This window comes from Vigna angularis, chromosome 6 (assembly GCF_016808095.1).
Source record: "Vigna angularis cultivar LongXiaoDou No.4 chromosome 6, ASM1680809v1, whole genome shotgun sequence".
Classification (NCBI taxonomy): domain Eukaryota; kingdom Viridiplantae; phylum Streptophyta; class Magnoliopsida; order Fabales; family Fabaceae; genus Vigna; species Vigna angularis.
Window position 1 is genome coordinate 922,304 of NC_068975.1, and position 24,147 is coordinate 946,450.

Here is a 24,147-nt window from a genome sequence, read left to right on the forward strand (position 1 = left end):
CACAAGTACTAAACATCAAGCAAACAATGCAAACATTTTAGAACACTCAAAACAGTAATTACTGGACTGACATAGGAGAGTAAACAAAATACTGGGAACAGCACAAAACGAATTTTAACAAACGAAAAGCTATACGTGAAAATAGACATCTAGACGAAACTATGAAAAAAAATTGCATGCAAAACGGATAAGAATTGAACTCAAACGAAGACACACAAGTTGACACAACATTCACGCAGCACTGGTAATCGTTTACAGCACCCCTGTAAACGATTACCCGAGAGGAATTGCAAATTTGTACAGAAAGTCCAACACAGGTACTCAGTCAGGTGAACACAGGTCACCATTGGCAAAAAAACTGACTTTTAGGCACTTCTGCCCCTGTCTGAGGCTTGTTCAGGTGTTCCAGTGGTGTATATTGGTTTCAAAACCAATTTTATTTCTTAAAATTAATCAATACAATGTGTAAATAAACATTCTTCTAAATGTCCCAAATTGTGTTTCCTAAATTTCCCTTGCAATCACTAATGCAAATAAATAACTCAAATAATTCAAATTAATTGAAATTAGAATTTTTGGTCAAATTAAGTACATTTAGTGAAAACGGGAAAATACCGGACACTTTAGCACAATTCCCTGATCAAATTTGGTACAATAAACTAAGTGAAGTGTATAAAATATCGACTCATCAAGTATATACTAGGAAGTAACTTTTTGGTCGTCTCTCAAGCACCAACATTTGGTTCAGTCATTAAATCAAACACATAGTGGGGGAAAATTTGGATAGATTTTTGTGAACTAAAATTAATCAATTAAAACACGAATTCAAAAAATTATCCTAGGGTATTTTTACTGGAAACAATGTGTTTTGATGAAGAATGAACGTGGACCAAACTTGTGGAGTTGTGGAATGTGATGATAATTAGAGAGTAAGATTAATGTTATGTTTAGGGTCAGTTGTGACTTGTGGTTGAGATTGGAGCATGAGTGAGTGTTGGGGTGTACTTGAATATGTGGTTGATGAGCTTGAGAGTGGAGAATAAGTCTATTAGTTGTACCTAGTAAATCCTGGTTCTATCTACAAATAGGTGCTTCCTTTTTCCTTATGTGCAAAGGAAGGGTTGTTCGGGTATTGAACCTTCCTTGTGTGGGGGTGATGGTGTCTTCCTTGCCCTTGTGTGGCAGGATTACATATTCATTAGCTGGATTGCGGGTCTACTCGAGCGTATCTATAGGGGAAGCTACAAATTGGTCTGTACGATCGGCTACAAGCGGGTGAGATAGGGTACAATAGTGTGACTGATTCTTTCCACTATGGTGTACATGGTACGGTGATGCTCATGGTGTTATTTATGACTGGGGTAGTCATGATGGTGGTGTATCTATGGTGATGATCATGGTATTGTAGATGCTTCATGTGATGCTATGTTGATAGTGGTGTTACTATAATTATTATAGTAAGTAGTTAGCACAAATGCTAATGAATGGATAGCCAATGGTCTTTGCATGAGATGTTAGTGATGACATCAAGGTTCAAGGGTCAAGGATCAAAGATTGAAGATCAAGGATCGAGAATTGAGTAATTCATTATGATTAAGTTGATATGCTAGAGGATTAGGAATCTTATTGTTTAATACCATTGGGCATGGGGAGGTTTATGGTTGATATATTCAGTGTGCTTATATCTTATTATTATTATGATTGTTTTATCGGTAGCTTTCCCCATACATGTTTGTGTTTGTGTGTTGTGAATGATATTATCGACTATGATCGTATAATATGTAATACGAGAGCAGATGATGTTGCAGATGATGTTGAGACATGATAGATTCGAGAGATGACGAAGGGACAGGCTTGGGATTTTATCTAAAATTATTTCATTTAAATTTTAAGAGAATGTAATTGGAGTTATTTTATTTTCTTCGTTATTTTCATTGGGCAAGTGTTTTGAAACTATTATGTTTGAATAGATTATGCACATTAAATGTTGAAGTTTTGAAAAAACATTTTCGCGCTATGATAAAGTTTTAAAACTATTATGTCTTGATGGTGTATAACAACCAGGAGAGAAAATTCAGCCACCAAATACACAAAAGAGCAAGCACATACAACAAAAAGATTAGAAATAACCTAAAGAAGTACAACTATGGAGGATTTAATGAATTAGAACCATATGCACATAGTAAACGATGGAATTAACATGAAATAAGGATCAGATATTTTTCCTAATATGTTAACGAAACTATAGAAAAAATGTAGGACATGCATACTGTGCGCGTTAGGTGCTGACGGAAAGATAAAAAGCTTTCTAACTAGCATGCTTTCCTAAGACAAAGACCAAACCTAAGGCTCTAGATACCACATGATATGGAATAACATGTCTAGATAGAAATAAGCCTAAGACTAAGCAAGAACAATTAAAAAATGGAATTAAAAAGACTAAAAATGTAAGAGAAATGAGAGGAAACTTAGGAATTTAATGACATGATACTTATAGATCCAAAATAAATGCGAAAGAGGATCAACACTTGTTCTTCACTAGATAAGACCCAAAAGGAGACTAAGAGACAAAATTCTATCTCAAAGAAGTAATGCAATTGAGGAATGCAAAATACTCTTTATATACCAATTTGAAGGTGTATGTACGAATGAGACCTTAGATTGCTTATATAACACTAAGAGATGAAGTAGGTGGAGAAAACTAAAGAATGTGAGACTTGACAGACATTCAAGTCTGGACGGCCGCCCCTAAGGGTGTTTTAAGTCTCACATCTCTTAATTGTTCCACTTCTAAAGGGTATATAAGTTACCTAACTAATATAAAGAGCAAAAGTAAAACTATAAAAATACAAGCCACCAAACCTACTTTACTCTTTTTGTATAAAGGAGCCATTGTCATTCTTTTGATTCTCTTTTGCCCGGTTGATGATCACATCAATTTTCCTCCTACCTTTTTCAATCCGAGTTATTAGACTAATGATTTCTCTTCACTCAGATTTTCATTTGTTGAGTTTTCACTGTACTACTACTCACTAAAAGTAAAAAAACAATGAAAAAGTTCATGTATATACAAATCGTGGATGTACCTGTATCACCCATATTTATAAAGAGGAGTATTATGGTATTTTCCTACAACTACAGGTGTATGAAAAAAACTATTCGTGTATAAAGAAGCATAAACCTTACAATATATAATCGAGGTAAAGAGTTCCTTCGCGTCCTTCAATTTATATAATTATTAACTTTTCATTTCAATTTGAAGGATGAATTCCCTTCATTCGGTTTCAGCAGCGATTGTCTATACTCAATGCGACCCAATTCGCAAACCCCTTTCCTTCTACAAAGCCAAAACCAAACCTCACAATCTCAGTTGCTCCTTTCGCCACCCTTCTAATAAGCTAAGAGTTTCAGCCCTCAAAAGCGACCCGCCCGAGTCGCATCACACTCGTAACTTTGCCGATGACGAAAGAGCAGAGAAATTCCCATTGCGTCAAAAAGATGCAAATTTTGATTCGGGATGGTTGCCTGCATTTCCCCACGTTCTTGTTGCTTCCATGTCCAATTTTATATTTGGGTATCACATTGGGTCAGTTTTTGCTTCTATTTTTCTCTCATTTTTTTTGGTTTAACTACCGCCTTACTGCAACTTCACCTTTCATTCTGTGCTGGGAGGATTGATAAATACCTAACATCTGTGCTGTGATGAGAATGTAACTGGTGTGATTTCTATCAACAAAATAATTCTTTATTTCCTTACATAGTTCAATTGTTTTTAAACATAGTCATGTGAGATAAAAAAATCTTACAGTGAAGTTACAAGACGATTTGATGAGCAAAATTTTGAGCGGAGTGTGGATTTGAACTAAATAGTTCAGTAGTTATAATCAAAATTCAAAAAAGCTGGTTGAATGTGTTTCATTGAGGTTGTGAAAGTAAAGCCAGGATGATATTCATTCTCTTAAAGCAAGAATAGATAATTAATGTGGACAGATTATGCTGTAGCTAAGTATTTGCTAATCTTTTATGTGATAAGTTCAGAATAGCATGATTAGTTTTTAAAACTACATGGTGACTGGATTTGAGTTTCTAGCTTCTAGTAATGTTTGAATCATTTCAAACTTGATTGCATATTTTACAGAGTCATGAATGGTCCTATTGTTTCCATTGCTCGGGAGCTTGGTTTTGAAGGAAACTCTTTGATCGAGGGACTCGTGGTCAGTATATTTATTGCTGGTGCATTTATAGGGAGCATAAGTTCTGGTTCGTTGGTGGATAGACTTGGTTGTCGGCTCACATTTCAGATTGATAGCATACCCTTAATCCTTGGGGCAATAATAAGGTAGTGTACATGGTTGATGATATCTTTAATAACTTCATTTCTTCTTGTGGATCTTGACATTGTCCTGCTTTTATATAAAGATTTTGAGAATGAATCCTTTTAACTGAGTAACACTCTACAGTGTTAAGGTTCTAGACAACAAAAGCATCTTATAATATGATTTTTAAAACTAATTAATTATTTGCATGGTTTTAAGATGCATAGTTGTTTTTACGTAGATGTCCTGTGCTTCATAAAGTAACGACTGTTGTTTAATAGGATTTAAACTATTTTCCCAAACTATCAAAAGTCCTACTTAGTGCTTGGTAAGGGCCAGTTTTATAGGGATATAATTGCATTTTCATTTTATGTTTCAAAAGCTGTCTCCCTTAGCTTTTGATTACAAGGTTGTTGTCCCCAAAACAAGTTATTTTAAGCATTAACTTACAACATTGTTATGGCACCTTCTGTTTTGTATATTCGATCGAATTCAAAAATTTTCATGTGCAGAAGTATGTGACTAAACAACATTGCTAGCTTTATAGAAAATTAAAATAAATTTGTTGGCATGTTTGAAAAAGATTTAGAGTTCCAAATCAATCTCTCTTCTCATTTTTTGTAATTTCCTACTAAATTTAACCGCTTTTGTTAGATTTCTCCTAATAGAGCTCCTATTTCTTGGTTTAATTCATCTCAATGAAAGTGGTAGACTTTAGTTGTTTGACAATCACTATCTTGTTGGTTGTTGGCTTTATGCATTTCTAAAATTTCTCATAATTAAACTTTCTTCAGCTATCTTAAATGGGGAAGGATTGAAATTTACTTAATGCGACACAAGCTTTTTTTTTTCCAAATCCACTGTATTGATAAGTTAAATGAGTACACTGCTTCTTTTTATCTATTTTAATTATAGAAACAAGGAGCGTTCCTATCTAATAAAGAATATCTAAATTATATATGAATTATTAGAAACATTTTTATTTATTCCTGTACCTATCTTTATTATTATAGGAAATCAAATCTCCTATATTGATTGTATTGATTCAATTATCTCGTATAAATAAAACATGTGTTGTCTTAGAAGTACAAGGTTTCAGCTCAATGTCTTTCTCTTCCCTACAGTTTAACATGGTAGTTTTTTCAAAAGTGTCTTGGCCAGGTAGATCCACTGTCTTTTGAAGGACTTTTTTTCTCTGTTTTTTTGGTGAAGTTTTCTCAGGTTCACATTGTTCTAGTGCTGCCTCTGGCAAGAGGTTTTGGCAGGGTTTGGATCACGCTGCACTGATCTATCCAACCATCAAATGCGACATGAAAAACCCATCCACGTGCCTTCACATGCATCTTCTGTCCCGTTCCAAATGTAACTCTGATCAGTGTGTAGCTGTGCGTGCAACACTTGACAACTGACCAACCTACATTCGGGCCGCCTCCTCCATGCGTTTCTACCCATTTCATGGTGGCTCCATAAGAGTTTGTTTGACAGTCTGATATGCTTTTCTCTCTCGGATTATTTTGTTAATATTATTTTTCTAGATCTAAAAAAACTGTCTTCCAACGTTATATTAATATCTTGAACAAAGTAAGGTCACATCACTCAAGATATCAAGCAAACCATGAAATCACATATAAAGGGGTATTATTGCTAATGATCACATCATGCAACAATCATATTCTTTGAAGTCTATACATGAACCAAAGTACCAAAGCTCATCATTGAAATATACAACGAAATAAAGATTTGAAAAAGATAAAACTGTATGAGAGAAAAGAGTTTTATTGAATTATTCATTGAAAAAGAACTTAAACCTCCATATATAGAGAACTCTAACCCTAAAGTAATGACTACAGAGGGATCTTTAGAATCTTCCAACAACATAATTGTAATTATAACAATGCCTTATTGTAATCTCTCAAAATATTTTCTACTGAATCAACATATAGTATTCTAATCTTGAGTATGATTTGTTCTTTGCGGGAAGTGTGAAAACTCTGTGCTCTTCATTATGTGAAGTTACCCACCTGGGAGAAATATTACTATATCCTCCCTTTGAGAGTAGTCTTATTTATCATCTATCATTTACTCAAGTTCTTAGTCTCAAGTGGAGATTGAGAAGAGATAACAAGGAGTGGTCTATGTACTCAATTTTAATCAAGTTTTTATTAGTGGAATCCTTTGAGCAGTTTCTTATAGGAGAGCAGGCGTAGCATATAGTAGTATAATCTGTTGTTTTGCTTCTGTTTATCTGTTAGATGTTTCACTAGCACGTGAAAAGGAGTATCAAACTTTATTCAAGCTCCCTTTTAGAGCTAACTTGTCTTCACATGGAGGCGTATACTTTGTCTGCAAGGAAAAAAAAATACTACTTTTTCATCATATAGTAATAACTCAAGATGCTTTCGCATAGGTAGTTCTAAAAGTCGTCCAAAATGCGAACATTGCCATTGTATTTGACATATCATTGATGGGTGTTGGAAGCTGCATGGGAAACCCCTTTGTTCACCATATTGCCCAAACATCTACTGTTGGAACAAATGGTGTGCGACATGCCTATCTACTAGTGACACTACTTTGGTGGCACACATTGGTCATTTATTTGTTTGTCTCTCTCAATCCACTTCTCTTGGACCTTGGGTCATTGACTTTGGTGCTGATAAGTGTTTATGTGTGCATTAACTTGAAATCCTCTAAGAACTTCATTAGTGTTTACGTGTGCATTAACTTGAAATCCTCTAAGAACTTAATAAGTGTTTATGTGTGCTGATTAGTTTGAGGAATTCAAAAAGACAAAGAAACTCAAAGATGCTCACCACTAAACATGAATTTTATCCATGAGATTATGAAGAACAAAAAAACTTGAAGACAAGAAAGTAAAAGATATTGGCAGAAATAGAAATGAGAAAACAGAAAGAAAAGATGAGAAGACTTAGGAGATGGAAAACGGTGCACAGCTTGAAGAAGAGGAAGATGACTCCATGCTTCTCCAACATAAGCTCCAAGTGAATAATCACCACTTGACTTCTTAGAATCAAGATAAGACCCAACAGAACTTCCTTTACACTCAACGTGATGAGAATTCTCTCTCAAAATTCAATGTCAAAAGTATTTTATAGGAGAGGAAGCATGGCTAATTATAGGAAAAGACATCTTCTATTGCAAATGTGAATGTAAGAGAAATTAAATGCAAATCTTAGTCTAATGATCCTTGGATGAAATGGAAGGAGGGAAATTTGAATTTTAAAAATTCAAACTCCTTTGGTTTAATATATCTCTCCATCACCATTAGTATGTGCATCAATGGTGTTCCTATGTTGATGATTCATACACAACTAAGAAATCCTGTTTTGCAAAATTGAAGAATATAGTACTACATTTAAAACATTTGTGTAGTTTAAAGTGAGTTAGGAAAACATATTCGTTAGTGTTTCCTAATACGCTTAATAAACAAGCTTTGACTCTTTGGTTCACTTTGATATTTGGGATCCTCCCTCCATTATTATTCTTTGTTTCAAATATTTGTTACCTTTATTGATGATTATATTATATTACCTTAATGTAACTTGTTTTGAAATCACCTTTGTAGTAAGTGTAGTAAGTTAAGTTTTAAACATCCCTTGTCAAGACCATTTGGATATAGTTGTATGAATCTTAAAGTATACTATTAAGAATGCTCTTGGCAAAGACATTATTTAGGAGGATAAGACTTGAAAAAGAGAATGACTTCATTATTTTGATTCATATCAATTACATTCTCCTTACCTCTGTTTGTAGCAATCCAATCTTCTAAAAAAGGGAAATAAGGAAACAATATACTGAAAAATAATCTAGAAGATCCTACAAATATTTTCTCTGATTAGGAAAATTCTATAGATATTTTCTCTAATTAAGAAAATTCTATTGATATTTTCTCTAATTACAACACTCCCCCTCAAGTTGGTACATGAATATCAATCATTCTCAACTTGTCTACAAGATCTTGAATCTACCTAGAGGGGACCCTTTCGTAAAAATAGCTGCTATCTGAAGTTCTGTAGGAACATGAGTTGTAATTACAAAGCCTCTATCTAGATTATCTTTGATGAAATGTCTGTCAATCTCAATGTGTTTGGTCCTGTCATGTTGTATTGGATTATGGGCAATGTTCATGGCAGACTTGTTGCACAATGTAGTTGCACAAGGTTTTCCACCTTGACTTTGAGGTCATCCAAAATGATTTTCATCCAGAGTCTTTCACAGATTCCTTGAGCAAGAGCTCGGAATTCAACTTCTACACTAGAACGAGATACTCTATCTTGCTTTTTGGTCCTTTACGTTACTAGACTATCTCCAAGAAACACACAATACCCAAAAGTAGATTTTGTGTTAGTAATAGAACCTGTATTGTCAACATCAGTATATATTTTCATAGTCAATGTATCTTCCCTTTTGAATAATAGCCCATTTCCTGGACTTGACTTCAAGTATTGGTGAATTTTGTCAACTGCATAAATTGGATCATGCATAAATTGGCTCACTACACTAAATGCATAAGCAATGTTTGGTCTTGTGTGAGATAGATAAATCAATTTTCCTACGAATCTTTTTTTCCTAAAACTCTAAAACACACCTATATATACAAGCTTCCCAACAACATAACTACTTACAAATTTTACAAATGTTTTAATTAAAACAATTAGCTCTATTTTCCTTTTCCTTTGTTTTTTCTTTAATAGACCTTCATAATATGAGGTCGTCCTAACAATACCCGACCCATCAGGATTGACCTTGTTCTCAAGGTAGAATTATGGGAAAAGTTCAGCGATTACAAAGTTCCTCCATTTTTGTGCTCGTTTCTTCCTCATGCCCTTCTATTAACATCAGTTAGTTGAGTTGTTTGTTCTTGCAAAGAAGATTCTGCTATATTTTTAATCACAGAGAAAACATCCTCTTTTTTTGATCTTTTCTTGAAGCTCTGATTGTGTCAACCTTTTAAAGTTGCCTTTGTTGTGGCCATCACTGGTAGCCTTTACCTCATTACTGCCCTAGCTGGACCAGATTGAGAAAAAGAATTTGCTTCTGCTACTATATTGGGTTGTGCTGAATTAGCCACTGCCATTGATCTTGGAGGTTCTTGTTAAGAAGTGGACTTTAAGCCTAACTCAACCCCAAAAAACCGGCTTGTATGGTGAGGTTTGCACCCGACTTATATATTAAAATTTGGTCTTATCTCTAGTCGATGTGGGACTTCCAACACACCCCCTTCACGCCGAGGTATAGACATCTCGAGCGTGAGAGTAGAATTAATGGGTGGTTCGATAGTAGCCCGACAACGGATAGAATAGAATGCCCACATAGATCTCGCTAGGAAAGGCTCCAACGTGGCTCTGATACCATGTTAAGAAGTGGATTTTAAGCCTAACTCAACCTCACAAAACCGGCATGTATGGTGAGGTTTGCACCCCACTTATATATTATAATTTGGCCTTATCTTTAGTCGATGTGGGACTTCCAACACACCCCTTTTACGCCGAGGTATAGACATCTCGAGCGTGATAGTAGAATTAATGGGTGGTCCGATAGTGTCCCGACAACGGGTGGAACAGAAGAAACATAATGCCCACACAGATCTCCCTAGGATAAGCTCTAAACATGGCTCTGATACCATGTTAAGAAGTGGACTTTAAGCCTAACTTAACCGCACAGAACCGACTTGTAAGGTGAGGTTTGCACCAACTTATATACTTTAAATTGACCTTATCTCTAGTCGATGTGAAACTTCCAACACACCCCCCTCACGCTGAGGTATATACATCTTGAACGTGAGACTAGACATTAATGGGTGGTCCGATAACGGCCCGATAGTGGGTAGAACAATATGTCTAACAAACAACAAATATCACTTGGATAAGCTCTTAACCATAACTCTGATACCATGTTAAGAAGTGGACTTCAAGCCCAACTCAACCCCACAAAACCGGCTTGTATGGTGAGGTTTGCACCCCACTTATATATTATAATTTGGCCTTATCTCTAGTCGATGTGGGACTTCCAACACATCCCCTTCACGCCGAGGTATGGACATCTCGAGCGTGAGAGTAGAATTAATGGGTGGTCCGATAGTAGCTTGAGAACGGGTGGAATAGAATACCCACGTAGATCTCGCTAGGAAAGGCTCACACCTGATTCTGATACCATGTTGAGAAGTGGATTTTAAGCCTAACTCAACCCCACAAAACCGGCTTGTATGGTGAGGTTTGCACCCCACTTATATATTATAATTTGGCCTTATCTGTAGTCGATGTGGGACTTCCAACAGTTTTGTTATCCATTCCTTTGTTCCTCTTTGAATAAGAAAGATCCTACCCACTCTTATGTCTCTATAATCTCCTACTGCCTTTGCTACAACTATATTCTTCCCTTCAATAGTGTAGGATTTGTTCATCATTTCCAAGAGATGTTTAGTTTTGTACAACCTCAGTTCTCCTCTAATCTCTTTTCATAACCCATTGGAAAAATCCTCACCAAATATTGTTCATTCAACCCTTTAATAACTCTAGCGAATCTTTCAAACTGGGTGATAAATTCGGTCATTGAATTCTTTTGCTTTTGGGCCAACAACTATTTGAAACGGTTTCCCATAAAAACAGGTTGGAACCTTTTAATAAGAGCATTATTGAGACCAAACCAAGACTGATTTCGGTTGCATGCTTTCCATCATTGAAACCAAGATAGTGCGTTAAACTCCATAACCACTTCCATTTTCACCTCTTTGTGTACCTCTCTCAAGCGGAAATAGTGCTAATTCTTCTTGTGTAGCTTCTTCATAGACTCTGATTCATAAAATTTGCTTCACTAGAACCTTTCCCACAATCCTTTCCAACCGTGGCATGTGTGAATTCTGTTACGCAAGATGGGATTCCAAATTCACTTCCATTTGGGTCAACCATGCATCTAATCTTGCTTTAAAACCCTATGGTAACCAAAGCCCATTTGCGAAAGACTTCTTCGGTGCTTCCACTCGTGATTCCATCATTCTTGAAGTCACCACGTGTAACAAACCACCTCTAATACCAGGATTGTTACAGAAATACCACTAGCACTTCGAGGGTCCAAAATCCTCCCACTGCTCACTTATTTTCCAATCCTTTTTTGTTCCAAAACCCCAAAAGACACATATATACAAGCTTCCCAACAACATAACTACTAACATATTTTACAGCTGGGTTAATGAAAACAATAAGCTGTACTTTCCTTTTCCTTTGTTTTTTCTTTAATAGACCTTCATAATAAGAGGTCATGCCCTAACATAAATATTCTAGTCCTGGTCTTTCATGTGATGACCAATCATATGGAGGTGGATTGTTATCAGCACTAAATTTGTCAACTTTAACAAACAATTGACTGATATATTCACCAAGTCTCTAAGATAACCAAGAATCGATAATACCTGTATCAAGTTTGGCATATGACTTATATGTTGCAACTTGAGGGGAGTGTTATAATTATAGAAATGAGGAGCATATGTTATATAATGAAATACATCTAGATCATACATGTATTGTTAGGACGATTTTATTTATTCTCGTATTATATCTTTATTATTAGAGGATACTAAATCCTTCCTATTTTTTTATTGTTTCCATTTTCTCAATATAAATAAAGCCTTCATGATGTCTCAAAAATACATGGTATTTGCCCATTGGCATATGGGGTCAATGCCTTTTCAATATCAAACATGTTTCTCATAATTAAACTTTCTCGAGCTAACTTAAATGCCAAACTTATTTCTCGTGTTGAAAAACAGCTAGTGTATAAAGTTACTCTACTATAGCATTGTTAGCTTCTATTTTTAACTGCTTGTTCAAAAACATGATTTATTAAGTATATGTAATTTATAATTATAACATGATTGACTTTTCCAATATTTTCATCATCAATGCATATTGCCCACAAATTGCAAGCTTTTTGATGTGAAGTTGTAGGTCCTTTGCTATAAGTCATATTGTTAACATGTTCTAATTTTTTACAGTGCACAAGCTCACTCCTTGAATGAGATAATTGGGGGAAGACTTCTTGTTGGTTTTGGTATAGGTGTTAATACGGTTCTTGTTCCAATATATATCTCCGAGGTACATGCTAATATCAAATTTAGCTTTGTACATAATCATTTTCTTGTCCGACTTACCTTCTCTGTACAGTTTACACTTTACTCCTAATACCTTGATGTTACTCATAATGGAAGAGCTATTATTCAACTGCCTCTTACGGGAATTAGTTCTTAACAAAGTAGTAAGTCAATTACATACATGACTATATGTCGTCAATATTTTCAGTTATACAACCGTCACTATGATAGTTGTACTGAGACTATAAATACTTCAGGGTAAACTTTGATCTGATTGTTAAGAAATAAGAATAGATTACTTTTCTTCCTCAAATCTCTCTTTATTTATTTTTAAATAAAACTCATACTAGGCATCAATATGTACTTTGGCATCTTAGTTATGATGACACCCAAAAGGGCATCTGATAGGATATAATGTGTGCAGGATGGAAGGAAACATATTAGGAATTAGTTGCTTGTTGAGTAGTTAGAAGTTGGTTAGCTGATTGGGTTGCCTTTATAAAAAGGCAGGAGTGTCACGTGGCAAGAGAGCTTTTGTTAATTCTTTTGTGCAGACAGTACCTTGTATCCTGTGGAGGGAAAGTGTTGCCTTGAGAGTTTTGGACGTGTACATTGTATTCTTTGATTGCAAGAATAATATACAGTGTTTTTTCCTGGGTGTGTGTGAGTGTTGTGTTTCAAGATTGATTTCTTACCTAAAGAAATCTATCAAATTGGTCCGACCTGCCGGATACCTGGGAGAGGAGTGTGATGGAAGGAATAGTCAATGCCTTGGAGGGGAGAGTGAATTCACTGGAGACCACCATGGAGGCACTGAAGTCGGAAACCAGGGAGATGCACAAAGAACTTAAAGAAGTCTATCAGCATCTCATTTGCTATCAATAGAAATAATATTTTTAGTAAAAATTAAGAAATCTCTCTTTGTTACCGTGAAAATAGGAAAAACTAGGTATATGATTAATTCCCTTGTGTAGAAAATACACATAGGGTAATGTATTTATAATGAATAATAATACTGTAACAAACATAAGATATTGTAACTTACAATATCTTCGTAAAGATTTAGTGAAAATATTTGTAAATTGATAACTTGAGTGAACAAATTTAGTCTTGATGTATCTCGATACAATCTTTTATCGAATAAAGTAATAGTCAATCTCAACGTGCCTTGTGTAACATCCCATTTTTAGTAGCTTACAACTCACAAAATAAGAAATTATAAGAATGATAAAACAAAGCAAATTGTTTCAAAATATATATAGTATTAATGCAGTTTTAAAAAAGTTAAATAAATAACTGTAGTAATAAAATATATGAAATTGCTAAGGATAACTTAGAGTTTTTGAAAACTCCTATATAGGATAACTACTAGAAACCAAAGAAGACTACTTTGCATCCGTACCATCGCCGCCTTCAACCAAACGTGGATCAAAACCTACCTTTCATCTGCATACCAATAAAGTGATCATTGCAAAAGAAACAAACAAAACACAAGAAACACAAAAGAAACAATAGGGTAATTTAGTGTGCACAAGGATTATGCTAAGATATTTAAATTATATCAATTATAAACTAAGCATGTATAAAATACAATAAATCATATATATATATATATATATATATATATATATATATATATATATATATATATATATATATATATTAAAACAAATAGTTGACACTAGATTTAATTATCTGGATACATGCCTTTGACAATGAGCTTCACTGTAGGCATGCACTTGTAGTAGTATTTATATTTTAAAGAGTCATAAACAAAGGGGTTATCACCCTACTACTCACAAAGTTGGTCCCCTTCATGCCTAGGACCAAATGGTTTAGTGGCTAGGACCTCTTACTATTCTCCCCCCTCAACCATTTCTCTTTATATTAGTTGAATGGTTAGTAGAATATTAAGAGGTATGAGACTCCCATATGTCAATGCATACACTAAGATCATCACCACAAAGAATTCTCCTTGAAATTATTTCAACACCATCACCATACATGTGCATAACCATATCATCACCTCAATTAATAATAAACAATATTATAAACATACATCAATTCCATCACAAATCTATTTCAACCAAAGAAGAAAACAAATACAATCATACAAATTGGCGCTCAACACCAAATCTTTCGCAAAGAGTGGTGCTCAGCAACAATTCTGACACTCAGCATCCTGAATTTATATTGCTCTAGCCTTATAGTACAAAGAAGACGGTCAAGGGTGCCCTGCTGCTGCTTAGCACTACAACATTAGCAAAAGGTGGTGCTCAGTGGTTCAGTCTGTCGCTTAGTGCTTTGGAGCTAAAATACGTCTAGACCTTCGACAAAAACTGCCTCTCAACGTCACTCTAATATCACTTAGTGCCATATCAATTGACAACAAATGGATTTTGTGATTTTAAGTGAACTTTGACATGACCAATTGCTTAAATTGGTACTTTTTTCTCAGTGCAGTGATTCAAAATAGTTTTAAACATGAAAACACATAATAATATGCTCAATTGCTCATATTCTAAATTCTCTGTCACACAAACCCAAACACAAACAAACTCAAAAATCATGAACCAATCATTCAATTTAAAGCAATCATACACACCAATCAAATCCATCAACATGCATAACATTAAATTATCAAACTCACTCACACCAAAACAACTAACTTCTCTTACCTGACCAAGAACTAACAAGATCCTAACCAGCGAAACTCCTCCAAAGTTGCAGGATGCTCTATCTAGACATAGAAACATCACAAGAATGATCAGGATATACCGTTATAATCATTGATCAGCAGAGACTCATATAGTTGACTAAAAAGACACATGCAAGGATCAATCCTACAGTCTCGGTTTTTAAATCAAACGAGCGGTGAGAAAGAACTGTTAGAGAGAAGTCAGAGAACTCCAGAAAAATTGTTTCTAGAGAGATAATGTGTTTTAAAATAACAAAACTCATTCATAACAAAACTATTTATATTAAAATAATTGAGTTTTACTATTTTTGAACCACTATGACTTCTAAAAAGTCATTTTCTTGGTCTTTACACCTTGTCCTTTCATGAAAGATAGGATTAGAGCTAATATGAAGAGTAGCATTATTATCAACATATAAGTATCATTTGAGTGACATCTGCAAATTGAAGTTCACAATTGTTTAAGCCAAACAAATTCACAAGTTTAAGCCATAGGATTCTTCTTTTGCACAAGATTTTGTTCTAACACTTTGTTTCTTACTCTTCCAAGAAATCAAGTTATCTCCCATGGAAACACAATATCTGAAAGTAGATCTAGATCTGATCCTGTCTAGGGAAGAATACAATCGCTTCTGAATTTGGATCCTCAAGAGACACGACAAACACAACTCAAAAAAGAATGCAAAATAAGTCAAGTGAAGATTCGCCACAAAGATGTTAATCTTTGATAAGAATCAAAGTTCTAATCCAAAAACTAAGAATTCTCTCTCAATGAATGCAAATGCATATTATATGACTTAAAAGTGTTTACATAAACTTTTGGTACCTTTATATATAGGTACATAAGTTAAAGAAAACATAGAAACCCTAAAATAAAGCCCAAAACACAAAAAAAAAAAAAAAAAAAAACGAAAATTACAGATCCGATTTTTATCCTAGCGAGGCCCGCTCACCCAAAAAGCACAAATTGGCTCTTCGATCAAATTTAACATTCTGTAAAATTGAAATAAATTACAATTTATTTAATTTCTTAAATTGTTCTTCAATTGTGCTCATGATCTTTGTGTTCTTTAAGTTCCCTTCATAGAAAATTATAAGATTTAAGGAGACATGTTTTTATCTTTGACTTTGTCATAAATCCTTTGAATTGCAATTGCTCTTCCTCAAGTTCTTCTTGTATATATTTAGGAGATAGTCCTCTATTAGATCTTTTACCAGAAGGAGGTCCTGCCTAGTCAGCATCTGAATAATAGACGACTTTAGTATGGTTATTATGACCATATAGCAAACCCTTTCCAGGGATCCTTTAATGTACTTTAAGATACTACATTTCAATGATCTCCACATAGGGAATTAAGAAATTGACTCAGCACATTGACTACAAAGGAAAGTTTAGGAGGAGAAATAGTTAGATAGTTCATTTTTTCAACCAATCTTCTGTACTTCTTAAGATCTGAGAAAGACACCCCCTGATTATGTAGGTGTCGGTAGATTTTGAGTTAGAATAAAGGAAAACATGGGTTAAGCCCAAATACCCATAATATTGCAACTATTATGATATGGTAACTAATTGTTAAAATGTAATCAATTGTTATAGATTTGTAGGAAATTGACAGTTACATAATTTAGGACATAGAAGGATTGATTCCTAATTATTAGGTGTTGTTATTATAATTGATTCTATAAAATAGTATAAATGCATATTGTGTGGTCTGCATTAGACACACATTACATTCAAAACATAATTCTATGTAGTATTAGAACTTGGTTAGAGCCTCTTCAATGCCTGTCTCCACGTACTTTTTTTTTTTTTGTCTTGGCACAACCCATTTGCCGGTTCACCCATGGCCTCCTTCATCATACCCAAGCACCCCTTTTTTAGACCATTTCAGGTACTTTTCCTATGGCTTCCAAAAGCTTATACACAAGTTCCCCCGCATTAGTTATTTTTACCACTGTTTTGCTGATTCCATGTGAAAAATTGACTGGGATGAGCAATTGTAACTCTTGGGCTGCTGCTGTCCAGATATGGTTTCAAGGTCAAGGACGTGCCAACCACTTGACCAAACAGGCCAAAGACATTCCTCGTAATGATCAAGCCCAATGGATGCAAATTGATGCCTCCTTGTGTAGCGTTCTTTGGTTCAACATTGATGTCAAATTGTAGCCTAGATGCCACACTTTTACTACTTGTTATGATGTGTGGAACAAAGCCAAGAGACTATACTCCAATGATGTTCATTGCCTTTATAATGTTGTCTCCAACCTTATAACTGTGAAGCTGGAAAATCATGATATACAAACATATCTTGGTAAGCTCGATCACTTAATAGTTGATTTTGAGTCACTCATGCTTTTCACTAATGTGCATACAAATATGTTGAACGTAACAAGTTTTTATGGTTCTTACACTTGTTGGACTTCCTCTTAACTTTGACTCTATCCGCAATCAAATCTTATTTGACACGGTCGTTCCATCTTATGACACTGTTAGTGAACAATTACTTCGCTACTCAATTCCTCACATGTTTGGTCATTCTCCTGTACCTCCAACTAATTCCTTTGCTTTTTACTTCCAATCTTCTTACCGAGGTGGACGAAGTGGAAATCATGGTGGATATCATGGTCAACACCCTTGTTGCATTTTTTGTCAGCAATACGGCCATATTGAGGCAAAATGCCATACAAAGGAGCGACAACAACACAAGACAACTAATGTTGCTCAAGTCAATTCTCCTAAATCATCAAATGAGGTTTCAATTTCTGTTGATGCCTATAGTGAGTTTCTCCACACATGAGATATATATACCTTAGTGTGATGCAGGTGTGTTGAAAGTCTCACATCAACGTGAGACGGGTGTGTTACAAACCTTCCCTTACAAGCTGATTTTATGAGGTTGAGTTAGGTTTAAAGTCCAATTCTTAACAATTTGTTTAAATTATGCTTTTTATTTTTCTAGGCACACTGTAATAAACATTATTTATTTGTTATAATGAAAATAAAGCAAGCCAATTTCTAATTGTTTTTATTTATTTCTATTGTGGTAATACTTTACAGTTCCCCTTCCATGTTGAAGGTATATTCATATTTCTAATGAAGATGGTCTGTACTTATTTTTTTTTCTATCCTTTTGTTTATGTTATGTGGAGCAAAGATATTCTAAAATAGAAATAACAAGCCTTTCTCACTCATGTCTCTTTGCTGTGATGTGGTGTAGGTAGCTCCAACAAAATATAGGGGTGCCTTGGGGTCTTTATGTCAAATTGGCACTTGCCTTGGCATTATTACTTCACTAATTCTTGGAATACCCTCTAAGAATGATCCACATTGGTGAGTTTCTTTGTATATTTCCTCATAGATTCATGTGTTTGGTGTTTAAATCACAATTTTGACTTGCATTTTTCACATAGATAAGACTGTTGGCTAATTGTGAAACATGTAAAATATCCTTTAATATAATAGATGAGTCTAAAGTTATATTCTCAGAGTGACATATAGGTATACCCTAACCATTCGCAACTATAATAAGTTGTTCTCTATTTGTTTTACCATGAGTCGAAGGACACATGAAAATATCTCATATCTTTAGTTGCTCCTAAATCAAGAATCCAGATACCTTGAGACACATGACCATTAATATTGAGACAAATCTTACCTTTCATGGACAAAGTACATGATCTAAAGGGCTTACTCATTGATTCAACCATTGCTTTCAAGCGCTTGAGTTCCTCCTTAAAAGCTTTCATATCAAGAGTTATAAATGATAGGATATTGGATAGCAGTGACGGTGAGTACTATTGTAGCGGAAACGGAGCTCCCAAGATAGGGAGCTCTAATATCAACTTGAAAAAGAGTGACTTTATTATTTTCATTCATATCAATTACATTCTCCCTACTTCTATTTGTAGCAATCTAATATTCTAAAAAGGGGAAATAAGGAAACAATATACTGAAAAATAATCTAGAAAATCCTAAAAATATTTTCTCTAATTAGGAAGATTCTATAGATATTTTCTCTAATTAAGAAGATTCTATAGACATTTTTTCTCTAATTACAACACTAGGCCATAGGAGATTATTTTAGGCGTTATAAAGATTTGTAAAGACGACATATCAATCTGGAAAGATACCCTCTAAGCAACAAATCCGCAAGGTTACTCCTTATAAATTTCTTCCTGCAAATCTTCATTATGGAAAGCAATTTTGACATCTAGTTGATAAAAAGGTCATTGCGAAAGAGCAACCATGACTAAAAATAAAGAAGGTTTAAACCCTCAAATCACCCTCATATTTGTTGGAGAATCTCAAGTGGGTCCTCTAGTTTTCAATTGTCTCAATTGGGTCCAAATTTTTGAAAAATTGAGCTAATTAAGCCTTGTTCGTTAATTTTTCACAGACGGCGTTAACAGATGCTGACGTGGTGCACACTTAATATGTTGATGTGTATTGTTTGATTATGTGAAATTTTTTTTTAAATTAAGAGATTATGACATGGCAAAATTTAATTGGTTTATGTTAAAATTTAGGGATTATTTTTGCTTTGAGTTAGGAGAGTGGTATCGGGGGAGTGACAAACAAGTGGCGCGAAAGAGGGAAAGGTTCCCTAGAGGAGGTTGAGGCGGGACTCACCGGTGATTTTTGTTGCATCGGGTATTGCTTGCTACTTTGGGTTAGTGAAACAAAACCCTATCTTCCAAATCACAAGAATCAAATATCGAAACAAAAAACCCCTAAGAACCCAATCGCAACCAGAAGAGGAGAAGGAGAAAGGAAGCTTGCGCCGCGAATCAGAATGCAGGAACCTTCATCGCGCCGTCGCTGCCATCACAACATTGTTCGCACTCAACTCGCGTCCACCTTCGCGAGTTGCTTCGAGAGCCGCTACGAGAACCTCCACGAGACCGCAGAGAGCCGCCAACACAGCACACACCTCCACGAAGGGAACGCCGTGCCTGGTTCATTGGACCTGAGCCCCTCCTCCCTATGACCACCGCACCAGAACCCAAGAAAGAGAAAGGGAAAACAGAGCCTTCTCTTGTGAAACGAAGCAAGGCCAATACGATTGGGGAAGAAGAGAACTCCACTGTTACTTGCGCGAAGGAAGAACCTTTCCCTAGAGTTGGGGTTGTCTGCGAAACCGAAAGAGATATGGGGAAGAAGATAGGTGTTCCCATAGAAGTCCTCTTGCACGAGATCAAAGATCCCTCAAGCTAGGTTTTATTTTTCGAGAATTGGGAGCACAAGTCTTATCCTTTGTTCAGAGTTCACAGGATAGATTAAAACAAAATCCCTAACGTATTTAGAAGAGGAAGAGGGACTTCCTAGATTGGGTTTTCAAATTAAAGAGAGGAAACCAATATTTGGAATTTAATTTAGGTTTTCTAGGTTCAATTAGGATTAAATTGGTTTAATTACAATCCCTATTTCTTCCATTTCACAAGGTAGGTTGAGGGTCAATGTAGTTTTTAATTTTCTTTGTAATTTTTATCTTTTTAATTAGCCAAGCAATGGTATGCTCTACTAATTACTAGTGTCGGCGAAGCTCAACGATCGGCGGCCGGCGACCGGCGACAAGGTCCATGGGGGAGTGAGCCGAGTGGAGTGGGTGGTGGAGGGAGTCCGACCAGATCTGGCTGAGCCTTTGTAAGGTTCGATTAGGAACAAATTTTTTGGTTCGATTAGGAATAAATTTTGCCAAGTCAAAAACTCTTAATTTTAAAAAAAATTCCACATAATAAAACACTTTTATATCAGTGTGCATCACGTCAGCATCTGTTAACGCCGTATGTGAAAACATAACGTAGAGAGGGCTTAATTGGCTCAATTTTCCTAGAGAATGCAACAAGAAGCGATAAATTGTTTAAAAGAATATGAAAGTTATTCAAGGCCATTATCACTTTGCAAAGTTCGAATAAAAATACCAAACTGAGTTTTAATTTCATTATAAAAGGTTTGAAAGATATAAAATAAATCAGAACGATTTTCATTAAAATTAACCTAGTACATCTAGAATAATCATTAATAAAAGTAACAAAATATTGAAAACATAAATTAAACTTAACACGATTAGGTCCCCAAACAGAGTGAACTAAGTGAAACGCGGACGAAACACGTGAGATACTATGACAAAAGGATCTACGACTATGTTTTCCTAGTTGACACGATTCACACCAAACTAGACAACTTGGGAACAAGCTATAGTAATTTGGCTAGATTGGGATGACCTAGTTGAGCATGAAGGAGAGATGGAGACTCCATAACTGTGCCAATATGTGTAGTCGAATAACCAGAAATTGTGTGTTTTATTTCTCCACATTGGAGGAAACCTAGTATGTTGTTGGAATAAAGATCTGCAGTTTCTAAAACATCTCATTATAGGTCTTGATAGGATACGTTTATTCTAGGGAAATATTTTATTCTAGGAAAATATTTTATTTAGGAAATAATTAATATAAATAAAGGGAGAGTCTATGGTTAAAGGTATGTTTTTTATTATTGAGTTGTTGACAGGCGGCTACCGTCTTGTGAGGAAGGTTATGCTCCCAAAGTAATTGAAGGAGGTTATGCTCCCAATTATTGTTTACTTTTGTTTATTCAGTTATTACGATCAATAAGAGAGATTCATTTGTTCATTATCATTCATTCTTTAGCTTTATTGCCTATTGTGTTCGTGGATCCTTACGTATCAACCTCAGGTACGTAACAGGTCTGAAAACCTATCAGAATTCCACAATCTCAAGGATTTGTTTCCTAGAATAGGTTGTGCTTGTTTCCTAAATTATCCAATCAATGTAAATGGTATAGATTTGAAAGACTCACTCCCTGATACGTACCCAGGTGTTATGGAAGTCAATGAACCCTTGATTCATGGAGGAGGAAATAATAAAAATAGGTGGGGAAGAGTTTATAAGAGGAGAGAAAAGGGTAACGTGGCTTCGTGAGTGGAATGTGTTAGTTAGAAGAGAGAGAGAGAGAAAAAAAGATTATGGGTTGTTATATATTCTGAGGTGTAGGATGTGAGGGGGGACACGTTTTTGTTTTTGGTGAATTGGGAGGGGAAGAATTATTACTATTTTTCTCAGGAGCTTGGTTCTGGGCAGAGGGTCCTGGAACCTTCTGAGTTTTCTGTTTTAAGATAATAGTGAATTTGCACCACACCATTTTCTATCATTCATATATTTGATTATTCCGTTTATTAGAAAAATCTGATTTCTAACACTCTGCCTTTAAGCCGACACATTTTAAAAGATTTAGATTCATGAAAAGTGACATCCATAGAGTTAAAAAACTTTACTGACTATGAAGATTGACAAACACAATACATCTCAATGCCCGCCTATGAAGGCTAGAGAGAAAATGAATAGATGGAAAAATGAAAGATAGAGATCCAATAGGACTTATGAGAAATAAAGAAGATTGGGAGAAAATATCCCTTATGTGTTTAGACTACACATAAGGTAGTTTATTTATATTGTAAGATATGGGCCAATGCCCTTAATACAGAATAGACTAAGCCCAAATAACAGAAACACACATCTTAACATCTAACACTCCCCCTCAAGCTGGAGCATATAAATCATATGTTCCAAGCTTGTTACAAAGATAATCAATTCTAGGTCCTCGTAAGGACTTAGTGAATATGTCTGCCAACTGGTTGCTTGAGTTAACAAACTCAGTGTTGATATCTCCGGATATGATTTTTTCTCGAATGAAATGACAATCAACTTCAATGTGTTTGGTTCTCTCATGGAAGACAGGATTAGAGCTAATATGGAGAGCAGCTTGATTATCACATATAAGTATCATGTGAGTGACATCTCCAAATTTCAATTCACTAAGCAATTGTTTAAGCCACACAAGCTCGCAAGTAGCTGATGCCATAGCTCTATATTCTGCTTCTGCACTCGACCTTGCCACAACACTTTGCTTCTTACTTTTCCAAGATATCAAGTTGCTACCAATAGAGACACAATATCCAGAAGTAGACCTCCTATCAGAAGGGGAACCAGCCCAATCAGCATCTAAATAGCAAACGATCTTTGTATCGTTGTTAGGGCCATATAGCAAACCTTTTCCAGGTGATCTTTTAATATACTTCAGTATACGAACAACTGCATCCCAATGGTCTTCACATGGGGAGTTTAGAAATTGACTCACCACACTAACTGCGAAGGAAATGTCAGGACGCGTAACAGTAAGATAGTTTAATTTACCAACTAGTCTTCTGTACCGTTCAGGATCTGAGAAAGGCTCCCCCTGATTTGGTAGGAGTTTGATGTTAGGGTCCATAGGTGTCTCAACAGATTTACAGCTCATTAACCCTGTTTCCTCCAAGATGTCTAACGCATACTTCCTCTGAGATATGACAATACCATCATTGGATTGTGCTACTTCAATACCCAAAAAGTACCGGAGTTTGCCAAGATCTTTGGTTTGAAAATGATGACAAAGGTGTTGTTTCATCTGAGAGATGCCAAGATAGTCGCTTCCTGTGAGAACAATATCATCGACATACACTATTAAATAGATACATCCAGCACTCGAGTGGCGATAGAACACTGAATGATCCGCTTCACTGCGAGACATACCAAATTGTTGAACAACACAACTGAATTTACCAAACCAGGCCCGAGGAGACTGTTTTAGGCCATACAAGGATTTGCGAAGACGACATACCAATCCAGATGACTCCCCCTGAGCAACAAAGCCAGGCGGTTGCTCCATATAAATTTCTTCCTGCAAATCACCATTGAGAAAAGCATTTTTGACATCAAGTTGGTAAAGAGGCCATTGTCGAAGAGCGGCCATGGCAATGAAAAGGCGAACAGAGGTCATTTTTGCCACTGGAGAAAAAGTATCACCCTAATCCAAACCAAAAATCTGTGTGTAGCCTTTGGCAACCAGTCGAGCTTTCAAACGATCAATTGTGCCATCAGGACCAACCTTGATAGCATATACCCACCTGCAACCAACAACAGACTTTCCAGATGGTAATTGGACAAGCTCCCAAGTTCCACTTTCCTGTAAA

General features: G+C 35.5%; 1 protein-coding gene across 4 annotated transcripts in view; it reads left to right on the forward strand.

Moving 5' to 3' along the window:
* Window positions 1-3,208: 3,208 nt before the first annotated feature.
* The window catches only part of LOC108342774 (probable plastidic glucose transporter 1), a 31,107-nt gene continuing 10,168 nt past the window's right edge, over window positions 3,209-24,147 (forward strand). For 3 of the 4 annotated variants that reach the window (XM_052879670.1, XM_017580566.2, XM_017580567.2), the window contains exons 1-4: window positions 3,209-3,586; window positions 4,139-4,339; window positions 12,325-12,424; window positions 18,337-18,449. In XM_052879670.1, the coding sequence (XP_052735630.1) occupies window positions 3,264-3,586; window positions 4,139-4,339; window positions 12,325-12,424; window positions 18,337-18,449 (737 nt within the window). In that variant the 5' untranslated portion in view covers window positions 3,209-3,263. Of the gene's footprint in view, window positions 3,587-4,138; window positions 4,340-12,324; window positions 12,425-17,436; window positions 17,872-18,336; window positions 18,450-24,147 lie in introns of those variants that run through there. The other variant, XM_052879671.1, reaches the window with a different exon arrangement.